This window comes from Eleginops maclovinus, chromosome 1 (genome assembly GCF_036324505.1).
Source record: "Eleginops maclovinus isolate JMC-PN-2008 ecotype Puerto Natales chromosome 1, JC_Emac_rtc_rv5, whole genome shotgun sequence".
Classification (NCBI taxonomy): Eukaryota; Metazoa; Chordata; class Actinopteri; order Perciformes; family Eleginopidae; genus Eleginops; species Eleginops maclovinus.
This window is the reverse complement of record NC_086349.1, coordinates 23,815,755-23,829,211: the sequence shown is the minus strand read 5'-3', so window position 1 is coordinate 23,829,211 and position 13,457 is coordinate 23,815,755. Positions and strand designations below refer to the sequence as shown.

The following is a 13,457-nucleotide window of genomic DNA, read 5'->3' as shown; positions in this document are numbered from 1 at the left end:
ATCTCCACAACAGGCTGGCTGGCTGGCCGGGGAAATGACTTGTTTAAAAAAGGCGCTGAGGTGCAGGGATTAGCCCTGAGCCAGGACAGGAAGTCCTACAATGTCTTAATTTTAATTGAGTCCAGTACTAAACCATCACTCAATGTGCGGCGGAGTGCAGAGTGGGCAATGTAGACAAAACACAGTTCCCTCCTCATCTTGCGGGAACCCGTTTTGTCTTTCAAATGAGAAGATCATGAAAAGGAAGATGGAAGGACACACACATATCAAATGCAAAAAGAATACAGGAGGCTTCATCGGAATAATCAAATAAGGATTAGGATAAAATGTGTGATAACACGAAGATGGGGAATTGCATTGCACTTTTTTATTTGCACATATACAAAATACACACACACGTGAATTCAAAGTGCCTCCAAGGAACAGCACATCAAAGATCACATCACAGGGGCATGCTATAAGGGAGGTAAAGCTAGATGCAGGTTGTTGTTGTTGTTGTTGTTGCCTCTTCCTGTTGGAGGAAGGAAAACAGCAGCTTTGTTTTACTGGAAATAGTGCTGCTCGGTTATCTCTCTTCCATGTGGAGGCCATTAGGTCAATTATGAAGAGCCTAGGCCAGGATTGGGAGGTTTTGGGCAGGATGACGCATGTAAGCCGGTGTGGGGGGATGGGTTCGGTGGATGCCTCCACTTGTATATCCCAGCAGTGAAATGCAGCTGTGTCCCATTCACAGGAGTTGCTGAGGTTCATTTGTGCTAAATTATTTTATTGTCATTTGGTTGTAAACTTGCGACGTCAGAAAAAAATCAGCAACAGTTGGCAGTAGCCTTCAGTATCTGTTGGCATATAAAAGCAGTGACTTGCACAATCAATGCCTCCTAGAATAGAGTGGGATGTCGTCTCTTCAGGAATGCCATGTTTATTTATATAGCGCATTGCAACACAAGGCAATCCGAAGTGCTTTACTAGATACATTTGGATTTAGTGCAAAATATAAATTACAAATAGAGATTTAACTCATTAAAAAGCCAAGAGAGTAGCAATCAGAACACGCTAAAATAGAACAAGGCAGGTATAAAATACAATCATAAAAGTCCCAGTGCAGTATAAGATCTGAATAGTTATGTGAGTTGCAGTTTCCTGAGAATGTTGTTCCAGATATATGGAGTTAAATAAGTAAATGCTGCTTTTCCATGTTTAGTTTTGACTCTGCAGACAGAATGCAGACCCTTACCAGACGATCTAGATGTTTGATAAAGCAGCAGAAGATAAGAAATGTATTTTGACCCTTAAACATCCTGTGCTTTATAAACCAATAATTATATTTTGGAGTCATTTCTTTGACATACAGGGAACCAGTGTAAAGACCTCAAATCTCCCTGGTTGATTTTATTCAGAACTCAACATGCAGCTGTCTGACTCAACCTGCTAAGACGCCATTACAGTAGTTCAGTCTTATAAAGATTAGTTAATAGACAAGTTTTCCCAAACCCTGCTGAAACGTAAGTCTTTGAATCCATAATGTATTGTTATGGGCACAGTAGTCTGACTGTGAAATAGTCTTATTGTATCTGCTGAAATTCAGATGGATAAAAGCTTATCTATTGTTGCCCCCTAGAGGTGAATGTTTTTCCTCCATGAGGCTTCAGTGGCTTGTCTCTCCTCCCCAGGCTCCTGCTTCCTGCGCACTGACCAGCTGGATGGAGAGACGGACTGGAAACTACGCCTCCCAGTGGCCTGCACTCAGAGGCTGCCAACTGCTGCCGTGAGTCACAAAGTAGAGGAGAGGTTCAGGAGCAGATTACATGCTGTGTTTGTGCCACTGCTGTGCTTTATGTTCAGCGAGATAAGTGCTGATGAAGACATGTAATTGCACTGCGGTCGGGGAGAAGCACGTCATTAGGACAGAGGAGTGATTTAACTGAGTGCAGGGTGGGCCGCTCATCACAGAGTGACTGGAAGGTCAAAGGTTAACCTCAGGCCCGCTCTTTACGCCCTCCATGATCATCAGTCTTTGACCAGTTTGGGGTTTTAAAGGCAAATATTCATAAAATAAAAAAAGTATTACACATGTAAGAGTGAGGCAACACTTGTAAGACGAGTGCCTTATTGTAACACACACTGGTATACATGGTGTGACACAGTCAAATTCAATATCATAGTTTTAATGAGTTTATTAACTGATTTATTTTCATTAGTCTAGAATTGGTGTCTGGGTGGTTAAGCAGTGTGGGACTTTGTTTGCATTGCTATCCAATGAACTAATAAATCAAATCAGCAGGATTGTGACATTTAGCTGTAGTTTTGACAAACTACATAATAATAACAGCATTTGTTTTCCGTGTAAATGATTGATCCTAGGAGAAGGATACAGGATGTTTGATGAGCATCTAAGAAAACACCCTGTTTGTTCTTGTCTTGTTCTCAACTATTGGTCTTACTTCAATCATTTTTTCCTAGCAGTGATTCAATATGTTTTCGATTGTTTGCAGGACCTTCTACTAATCAGATCGTACGTGTACGCAGAAGAACCAAACATTGATATCCATAACTTTATTGGAACTTTCACCAGGGTGAGTGCTACCGCTAACACTCTGTTCAACGTCTGTTTATCAATTCTTTTTCCTTTTTAATTCCATTTGATCTCAACTCTATGAATGAGTACATCTAGCAGAATGCTTCACATACAGCAGGTAATCCAAAAGAGTCCTAAACTGTACTATAGCCTGCAGAATTCTCTCTGATGTTTAGTATTACATTGATTTAAAATGATTGAATTCACTATTTAAAACTGCTGATGAGTCATCAGTTTAGGCCAATAAGATCCATAATTCATGCAACCTTTTGGAAGAACAAAGATGGCCTTCTTCTTCCTTATCCTAATATTTGTCAGATGACGGATATATGAGGGCAGCGATGTTTGCAGATCTTCTTTAACAAACAAAACAATCTGTCATTTACAGGAAGATGGAGACCCACCGGTCAACGAGAGTCTGAGCATTGAAAACACGCTGTGGGCCAGCACTGTTGTTGCCTCGGGTAAATAACTGACCTGGGGCGCCGCTGTTAGGGGGGGGCTCAAACCCAGGAAGTAACCTGGACCAGCTCTTGACTTCAGGGCATATAGGCGGACTGAAGCTAGGACTGGTCTAACCAAAAACAGAAGAAGTTAGACATTTTGCTCACTTAAAAAACAGATCTGTGATTGTGATTATTTCTCTACTGATATTGCAATTGGTTTATGATTCCCAACATTGGAGAGATTCAACATTACTCTCATAGTCATTGAAAGATATATTTAAGATGATCATGGCGTGACACTTTTTCCCAAAGCAACTTACATTTAGTGCAAAAACTATAGAGATTCAAACTCCGAACAACAAGGAAAGTGCAGATATATTCACTTCTGGTGCTGCTGAATCAGTTACCAGCCTGAGCTAACCTCTTCATTAATGGTGCAGCCCTGCTTCCCCTAATGGTAAAGAAAGTGTGCTTCTTTAGTAGGAAACATGAAGTTGCAAACCTATCTATTGTCACTATAGACTATTAAATGTTATCCATTGAACAATTGTAAATCTGCTTCCTGTCCACATCATTTAGATTTGAAGTCTGGGAAACTTCTTTTTGGTTTATGTTGTACCTTAATTATAAATTGACCTGAGGCAGTTTCTCAGTCTTTTTCCTCTCCCTCTCTGCAGGCACGGTGGTGGGGGTGGTGATCTACACCGGCAGGGAGCTGCGCAGTGTCATGAACACCTCCAACCCTCGGCACAAGGTACAGTAGTGTGAAGCAGAGCCTGAACCCCAACACCAGATCACTTAGTTTACACATTACAATTTGCACTGCTCGCCCTACCTCACTGCTTTCACATTTATATTTTAAACTAAATCACTCTGACACTTATTGCTTTTGTTTGTTTGAAAAGGAACAATGCAGATTAATCAACATGAGCCCTTGAGTTCATCTTGCAAACATGCCAGATTTATTCATAAAGGCATATTTTTGGTCTGCTTGTTTATAATGTATATACTGTCCTTCCCTTATAAATGTTTGTTTTGGTAGAAGGTTAGTCTGTCGTATGGTATTGTAACTTATTCTGTATATTTTATATTGTGCATTTATGTTGATATGAATTAAGTTCCTGTTTGTTTGTTTACTTTTTCAATATTTATTGTATTGTTGATATTTTAAATCGATGTGTAAGGCCTAAAAAGCTGCTTTGACCCCCAAAAAATATCCACACTTTGGATTAATAAAGTTTATCTAATGTAATCTAGTTTATACAAAGGTTTTGAAGGGATTCATCCGTAGAATAATAAAATAATTGTGTCATCTCTTTACATTTACAGTTTTCTTAGACCTGTATATTGTACGTACACAGATTGGTTTTACATTATTTGACTCCTAAATTCTTCTTCTGTTGCTCACTGTAGGTGGGTCTGTTTGACTTGGAGGTGAACTGTTTGACTAAGATCCTCTTCGGGGCCCTGGTGGTGGTGTCGCTGGTCATGGTGGCCCTGCAGCACTTTGCCGGCCGGTGGTATCTCCAGATCGTCCGCTTCCTGCTGCTCTTCTCCAACATCGTGCCCATCAGGTACGACTCCCTATCCTGGATGTTAAAGACACATGCATTCTTGCTTTCTTGGTACATGTGAGAGGCGAATAAAACACTCATTTTCTGTTTTTATTTGATGCAGTTTGCGTGTGAACCTGGATATGGGAAAAATGGTTTTCAGTTGGATGATTAAGAAAGACTCCAAGATCCCCGGGACGGTGGTGAGAGCGAGCACCATACCGGAGCAGCTCGGACGCATCTCCTACCTGCTGACCGACAAAACAGGTTAGACAGTAAAGAGCATGGGGTGGAAGTAGTTTTCAGAACCTTTACTTAAGTAAAAGTACTCATACTACACTGTAAAAACATTCCATACCAAGTGCAAGTACCTCATAAAGAAGGGTACTTAAAGTGTAAGGAGGAAAAGTACTTGTTGCAGGACAAAGTGATGTAATATAATAACAGATTTAAAGGGGAAAGCAGTAATCTTCACATTTTAGAATCTGGAAGTGTAAAATGTTCTCACAAATGTGCTAAAATGTTGCAAAATCTATATGTTGTCAACCTCCTCTTTGTTTAAGGTAGTTAAATATTATGTTAGGTAGTTAAATCATAATCAAAGCATTACATATGACAATTTCCTCCTGAGGGTTTGTCTAAAAATCAGGAAGTAAATCTGCAAAATATATAAATGTTTTGGAGTAAAAAGGAAAATATTACAGTTTGAAGTGTAGTGGAGTAGAGAAAATAAAGTACAGGTACCTAAAATGTGTACCTGAGTACAGTACTCAGAGTCAATGTATCCAACTCTGGTTAAAAGCAGCGCACTTTATATTAAAAAGCATTACTCTTGGGCTTATGGAAGCACAGGAGCCAGCGTGTGGAGCAGTAAAGAGAGGAGTTATAGTGCAGAGGATTTGCCAAGGAAGTATCCAGTAGGACAGAGTTAAGTCGTTTCCTTCCCTGGGGGGTTTGGCTCTGCGGTGGGGTTTCTGCTCTCTGCTACTTATTGGACCCTTAAATCATAAAAGAAGCCTCTCCTCCATACACACCTTCAGAGCACAACACCTCCACCAGTGCACTTCCTCAGGCGCGAGGTGTTACACGTCAGATTTACAGCCCTCATGCCCAATAAAGTGATCAGCCCCCCCGATCCAGAGCGTGATAAGGCCGGCGGGGTCCGCGGGTCAGGCTAATGTACGCGCGAAGCCCCTGAGGTCTTTTTGATATACTGGCGGAAAATGCTTTTAAAGTGAGTGTGAGGATACGGAGGGGAGGCTTCTGGCTTCCTCACCAGATTTTTCGAATCACCATAAGTGACAGGCTCACTCTGGTTTAGTGACTGCTTCTAAATCCAAACACTGTAGACATTCTTTCATACATCTTTGTGACCAACTTTTATTTACGTTTTGCAGTCTTTTTCACAAGATGACATAAACATAAATATGCCACTACAGGAAAAGAGAAGAAGGGCAAGGAGTCACCCCCTCCTCCTGCTGTACCACAAACATGTTAGGTCTAATTTGGTGCAATCTTATTCATTTAATCCACACATTTAATGACATTTCAGATGTTTTAAAAGCACAATCATTTAGAAACCAAAATGTAAAACACCATTTCATATTTTTGTCTATCAATTAAAGCTGCATAATAATAAAAAAAGTACTAATTGGGATTATTTTTGACTTATTTTTCAATTAACTTTCACAAATTGATCATTTTTTGCATCATAATTCTCATTATCATTAAATATATACATAAATTATCTTTGGGCGATTATTTTTGGAGGATATTTGCCAAACTTATTTGTTTGGTACTGTTGTTGGTGGGATATCTCTACAGCTCCACTATACTTAATTCAAAATATATTAATAATACAAAAAAGGATTTTCGGGCATCCAGTGTCTTTATTGAACTGATAACGTTGAAAGGGGGAGACAGAGGTGAGGACACACGCCCATAAATAGTACTTTATTTACCCTTTCACGGTTAGAATATTACACTAGTCCATGATTTTGATCAAATCTCAATTAATTGTGCAGCCCTTCTTTCAATCATTGTACAAAGGTATCACATGTAGCACAGGATGCTTAAATCAATCTGTTATTTTAGGGATTCACCATTTTTTAACAGCTTTTTAATCCAATCTGTACCAGGAACTCTCACTCTGAATGAAATGGTGTTCAGGCGCCTCCACCTTGGCACCGTGGCGTACGGGATGGACTCGATGGATGAAGTGCAGAGCCATGTGTTCAGCGCCTACACACAGGTAAGAAAAACACGTCTGCGCAGCGAGAAGAGACGACTGAGTATCACTCACAACAGTTAGAGAAAACAAACAGAGAAGAAAAGATTGAAATTCCAAAATCTTGGGAAAGGCTTGGACAAACAGCCACGAGCATTGTTTTAGGAAGCGTATCGGTTTGTGATTATTGTTTGGTTGAATGCTTCCTGACCTCAGATGACACTCTTTGTCCCCCTTGACACCAGAGGTTAGCGAAGCAGGAAACAGGATTAGCCCACAAGCAAAGCACTGACCGGACTCCTTAAATGACGCCGCCATTAACCCCTGGCACGCACAGGCGGCTAAAAATAGCACGGGCACAATGCAGAAGCAAATTGTTCAAATGTACTTCTCACATCTGGTTGTGTTTACAGGCCGCTATCTCAGCATCATGGGAACTGCCGAGAGCAAAGCGGCTCGTTTCTCAGACTCCAGTTACTAATCTCTATTTTAAAATGAGGGTCAAAATTTAGACATCCAAACATTTGATCCACAATTGGTTTTCTAATTTCCTGTTATGTATTTGAGAAGCAACAGGTAATATACCATTAAAAAAATGGAGTTGTCCAGCTCAAGCATCAACGCTACACTTTTTATTGTATGGTTTGTTTGTTTCTTATCAGCTTAATGGTGAACTAGAACGATATGCTTTGAAATGTCTATCAACCTCTTGATCTAACTATAATTTAAACATATTTTTGAGGTAATTGTTTAGAAATATAGTTTGTTTTTGCAACATGCTTAGGCTACATGCTGGCAATACATAAAAGGCAATTTATATTCCGGGGAAAATACAGTAGATCGTTCTAAACGATGCATAAACATTTAATTTGACTAAAGATAATGAATATTTCTGCAGAAAATGCAACTCTTGAACTCTAATTATAGAAAAGGGGTTGCAAGGAACAATAATAGCAAAAGAAAAGTAAATAAAAATGTTTTATCTGACAAAAAAAAGCTCTCAAAATGCCCAATTTAGGGGCAGTTTGAGAGCTTTTTGATATTTAAAATAGTAATTTCAAACCCCTTTTTCTACAACTGCATTTTATTTTGTTTTAGGAAAAGTATATATAACACATCAAGTGCATGTTGAAGCATTTTGGGCTTTGGATTATTTGACATTTCATAAAGTATGTGGGACAGAAAATGTCCCAATGACCCATAAAGTGTGTTCATACAGCTTGTATTGTCAGTACAGATTATTAGCTGTGCTGGTTACAATAGCTGCCCTCACTTGAAAGATAAACCTTGAAACCACTTTGAAAGAGTCCCATTAGAAAATGGAATACCTCGTTTCACAATTCCTACTGTCATTTCTGTGCAGCCCACCCATGACCTTCCAGCCTCCAGAGCTCCAGCAGCCACTAAGGTGCGCAAGACGATCAGCAGCAGAGTCCACGAGGCGGTGAAGGCCATCGCGCTGGTGCACAACGTGACGCCCGTGTACGAGGCCAACGGCGTGACGGACCAGGCCGAGGCGGAGCAGCACTACGAAGACACGTGCAGGGTGTACCAGGCCTCCAGCCCTGATGAGGTACGAGGGTCCGACACAGAACCTTATATCCTAAACCAACTAGAACTCTCTCCTTTTGTCCTGCTTACAAGCATACATGTAGACAATCATGTTCCTATCAGCTGCAGTATATCCATCTAATTATATACTTGAATACACAGACACCACACAGGACATATATGTTCACACACGTCATCTCGGCATGAATGGAAATGTACGTCTAATCTGCTTGAACATCATTTTCTCAAGGACAACCATTGAACAGACTTCCGATCTCAAGACGGTGTCTCTCTCTCAGTAAGGGCCATTATCGCCAGCGTCTTCCCTGATTTCATAAGCCATAATAACCTCCCATATTTATGTCCTTGATCTGTATGAATTGTTTGAACTTCAGGAAGAGGGCTGCAGGAATCCGACTTGTATCCATTTCCTGCGATGTAAATACGGATTTCCTTAATGGGCTCCCCAGCCCCTCGCACTTACACCCTGTAGAATTTCCCCTTTGATAGCACCATTTTAATAGAGCCGGTACGTCTGCTGCGATTAAAACACTGTGGTTTATGTTGGGGGAAGGAAATGGAGCTGCTTCATTGTTTGAGGTCAGCATGGATAGAAACCGTTTATTTGACCTGAAAGCTGCATCATTTTGAAACCAGTAAGATTCAGTTTGCTTTCCAGCAGCTTACAGGAAGTCTTTTAAATAGATCTGGTTTTGGTTACGAGCATTATGGACACAAACTGATACATTTCCACTGCTTCTTCTAAGATGTCTGCATGCCAATGATGATGAAAGTTCTTTGCTCTGCGTATAGTAATCAAACCGATGAATAAAAATGACGCGTTATCCATCCGAGATAGTTCTGCGTCACTCTCCTCTGCAATGTCAGTTGTGTGATTGTTCTCAGTCAAGCCAAATAGATGCAGTATTATTCCGTTGAAATCTGCAGCTGAATTAGATTCAGATGCTGTGGTGGTATAAACCAGATCCAACAATTCCACGTAATTGAATATTTCTAGACTGTGACTAAGTCTTATTTCCCAAAATACATGAGCAAACATTACGGTAGGGAGAGCTTTTCTGACGGGAACGTGCTCCTGGTCTGGCATTGTCAGACTACATGGTCATGTATTTTCAAGTAATTTCGCAACAATAAAGACTGTGTGGTTTAAGGTCAACATGGACACTTTGTTGTTCTCTCTCATCTGTGTCCATTTGGCCTCTGGGCTATTAGTCCTGTCAGAAGATGAATGATGGATTGGAAATGTGAAGTGACTTCAGGTCTGGAAGTTATTGAGTAATCGTCATCAGCCCTCTTCTTCTCCCTCACTCACGTAACATTGATTTACTGGAAGCCGTCTTTCAGAAAGGAGACAAAAAACTATATTTTCACTTCAGAAACGGACAATTACGGAGCTTATCAATCAATAGTGCTGAGTGCTGAAAATGTTTGCGCTATTGATTAAGACTAAATGCTCTCTGCTCAGTCCTTAAAGTGCCTTTTAATAGTTTGTTTTGTATTTTAAGTAATGGAACATATCGATTGAAAGGCTTTACCATGAGAACTAGGGCAAAACTTTAGAGAAAATGCAGATATTATGCCAGGTTTTATGAGCATTACGATGATACTTCATGCAGATATTTTCACACATTTGCCAAATATTGCGTTTGGATTTGGATAATCAACATTGCAATTTATATGCAGTTTTGATTATTTGTTTATCCCCCAATGAGAACATTAAAACCCAAAGCAGTGGTCACTTTTCTATCTTGCTGTGTGAAATTATTTATTATTTGATTAAAAACCTGAAATGAGATCCATCAGAGGAATATTGCAGCCTGTCCATCTGTTTTAAATGAGCAGCCTCTAAAGCCCTTTCCCTGTGGTGGTGGTAGGTGTCGCTGGTGCAGTGGACTGAGAGCGTGGGCCTCACTCTGGTGGGAAGAGACCAATCCTCCATGCAGCTGCGGACCCCTACTGGACAAATCCTGAACTTCACCATCCTGCAGATATTCCCCTTCACCTACGAGAGCAAGAGGATGGGCATCATCGTGCGAGTGAGTGACGAGTTCATTGGGTTTGTCTGTCAGTTTATTGCAGGTGGTTTATGTTGCTTTATATGTGCTTAAAATACATTGAATGAACTTCTTACTTCAAGATTGTCGGTGGTTGTTGCTACGTGGGCGATTTGGACTCAATAAGACAAACAAATCAAAAACAGATTGATATTAACCCTCAGTATCTGTGAGAAACCTCACCTCCTCACCTCTGACTAAGTCTGATGACTAACTACTTTTGTTGGCTGGGATTTACCTCAGGAAGCCATGATGTTAAAACTTCCTTAGGATAATATTTTTGAATGCTTTGTGAAACCCCTCTTGTATGCCAAAATAGTTTCTAGGCAACACAAAATCCTTGAATAGTGCATAAACTGTTTGTTGTTTTTGTTGAAGGTGTATCAGATTTTTATATTCCTTGTATGTTTCTGTGTGTTTCCCAGGATGAATCTACTGGAGAAATCACGTTCTACATGAAGGGGGCAGACGTGGTGATGGCGGGCATCGTCCAGTATAACGACTGGCTGGAAGAGGAGGTACATTTCTAGCTTTTTCCACAAGACATGATGAACAATAGTGATGGTATCACTGTTATATATTAATGTACAGATTTGATTCTATGCTAATCCAGATGTTGCTGACTTTGTTTTCAGTGCGGGAACATGGCGAGGGAGGGCCTCAGGGTCCTTGTGGTGTCAAAGAAGTCCCTGACAGAGGAGCAGTATCAAGACTTTGAGGTGAGTGCATTTTATTTGCACATAATGAAGATGTAAATTACTATAGGAGAAAATAAAGGAGAGCGAAAGGAAGCCTGAAAGGGTAATTTACAGTCCTGTCATTGAAACCAATACAGAAATGGCATTAGTACCTATCAAAAACAACATCTCTATGCATAAAACACACGAGCAAGGACAAATAGTCGATAAGGAAGGAAAGGAAACCAGGAAACAAACCTTGAAAAGGTAAGTATGAACCACAAACAGAAGCATCTTGCCGTTAGGTTCAGGCTAAATTGAGATATCCTTGAACTGAGTCTGCAAAGCAAAAGATGACACTGATTTCAGAGAGTTTTATAAAGATGTATGCCTTTATGACCTGTGCCTTCTTTGCACACAGTGGCCTGGGGGTAAACTGAGGACCTTTGACACTACTTACACATCTATAGTTGGTCTGAATAATGTAAAATAAAGCTGTCATAGTTGTAGAATAAATAGCAGGAATATCAAAGGATTCTGAGATACTCGTTAAACTCAAATTGCCCCCCACAAATATCTAATGATGTTTTATGCAGACATGTTCAGCACGTTTAAATGTCAGAGTGTTTTGCTGAGTAATTAGACTCACCTCTGACCCCCGGCCCCTTCAGTCCACACACCCTGCACTCACACACACACACACACACACACACAAACACACACACCCTCTCATTGTTTGAGCAGGGCAGGGCCGTCTCCCCTGCAGTCTTCAGCCCCCAGGCCCTGTTTCTGAAGAGTGTAATTGTGTGAGCAGAGCTGGTGGGCAGCAGTGAGTCACACACACTGAGTCACACACACAGTTTGGGTTCCTGTATGAGTCACTCTCAGATTGTTTTTGCTTTATCTTACTCACATTTTGCCCTTAACCGCTGGAGATGGGCGTTAACCGATTGATATTGTCCAGATTCCTAAATCACAGTGGAATTTCAAGCTTCATGCATGCAAACACTGCATATGTTAAGGGGAATGTTGATGTTTTTATTGCATATTTATGCTGCACACATTATAATATCTGTAACAAATGTGTGTGTGATGCATTTCTATCGCAGTTTGTATTTTTTGTCTCAATCTTTGGCTGTTTTCCTGCTTATTCTTGTTCAATCTGCTGCTTTAAATCACTTTTTTAAACCTTATTCATGTGATTTTATGTATTCTGTTTGTTTTACTCTGTGTGTTTTATTGATGTTTTTAGCGGCTGGTTTTTAGTTCATTTCATTATGTGTGTTTGAAAAGGTCCTGTATAAATAAAGTGTATTATTATTGCAGTGAGTCTTTCTAATTTGTAGTAATTTCCTCTCCTCCCACTCATCTAATCCCTCCCCAGGCTCGTTACGTCCAGGCCAAGCTCAGCGTCCATGACCGCTCTCTGAAGGTGGCCACGGTGATCGAGAGTCTGGAGATGGAGATGGAGCTGCTGTGTCTGACCGGAGTGGAGGACCAGCTCCAGACGGATGTGAGGCCCACCCTGGAGATCCTCCGCAACGCAGGAATCAAGGTCTGGAGGTCTCATAGGTCACAGTAGCAACAAACTAAGAAAACAAAACACAGACAAGACAGGAACATGTGTTTTCCTCGTCTACCTCCAGGAACAAGCCACATCCAAGCGCCTCCTTGATGTTTCACATCCCAGATTACAGTGAACTTGGAGGAATTATAGAGACATTTGTCGGTGGTTTTGGGTTGGCACGCGACACATGGTTGACGGGAAGCTTTTCAACCCACGTTTTAATGGAAAAAAGCTTTTGGTTTTGGTGCAAGGGAGCTAGAAATCTGACGAGTCACTGTGATAAACGTGGAGCTGATAGTCAGTGGTGCTGCTTTTAATTTAAACGGTCAACTCAGAATCAGAAATCCTTTATTTGTCCAACAGCGGGAACATGGAAGCAGTGCCAATACACACGTACACAATACACAATACCAAGAAACGCATAAAGATCAATTAAGTTCATCCAAGGTATGAGACTCAATGAACACATATAACTGGTGAGCCAGCAGCCATTATTCAATTGATACGTAGCAACCAGTATCAACAAACTGAACCTGTTTTAAATATTGCACAACAATGCAATTCTTAGGCTCGTGTGTTTTCATATTCAGCCAGAATACGTAAAACACGTGTTCTCACTTAACTCCAGTCGTAGCACAGCAGATATGTTTGGTTTTTGTTCAGGTTTAAAGATAAGTGATTATTGCCTTCAAATCAGTGGAGGTTAATGGCATTTAGCTTCGGATAGAGAATAGGAAATGAAGGAACAGATAGCGAATCTTTGGTCAATCATGACACATGTAAATG

At 40.6% G+C, this 13,457-nt stretch overlaps 1 protein-coding gene across 1 annotated transcript in view; it reads left to right on the top strand.

The window, feature by feature from the left end:
* Positions 1-13,457, top strand: part of LOC134868315 (probable phospholipid-transporting ATPase IIA) — a 35,152-nt gene that overhangs the window by 7,690 nt on the left and 14,005 nt on the right. The window contains exons 7-18 of the mRNA XM_063889360.1: positions 1,671-1,765; positions 2,493-2,573; positions 2,964-3,039; positions 3,699-3,775; positions 4,435-4,595; positions 4,699-4,841; positions 6,713-6,825; positions 8,165-8,374; positions 10,248-10,409; positions 10,853-10,945; positions 11,063-11,146; positions 12,489-12,659. Coding sequence (XP_063745430.1) covers positions 1,671-1,765; positions 2,493-2,573; positions 2,964-3,039; positions 3,699-3,775; positions 4,435-4,595; positions 4,699-4,841; positions 6,713-6,825; positions 8,165-8,374; positions 10,248-10,409; positions 10,853-10,945; positions 11,063-11,146; positions 12,489-12,659 — 1,466 coding nt within the window. The remainder of the gene's footprint in view (positions 1-1,670; positions 1,766-2,492; positions 2,574-2,963; positions 3,040-3,698; positions 3,776-4,434; positions 4,596-4,698; positions 4,842-6,712; positions 6,826-8,164; positions 8,375-10,247; positions 10,410-10,852; positions 10,946-11,062; positions 11,147-12,488; positions 12,660-13,457) is intronic.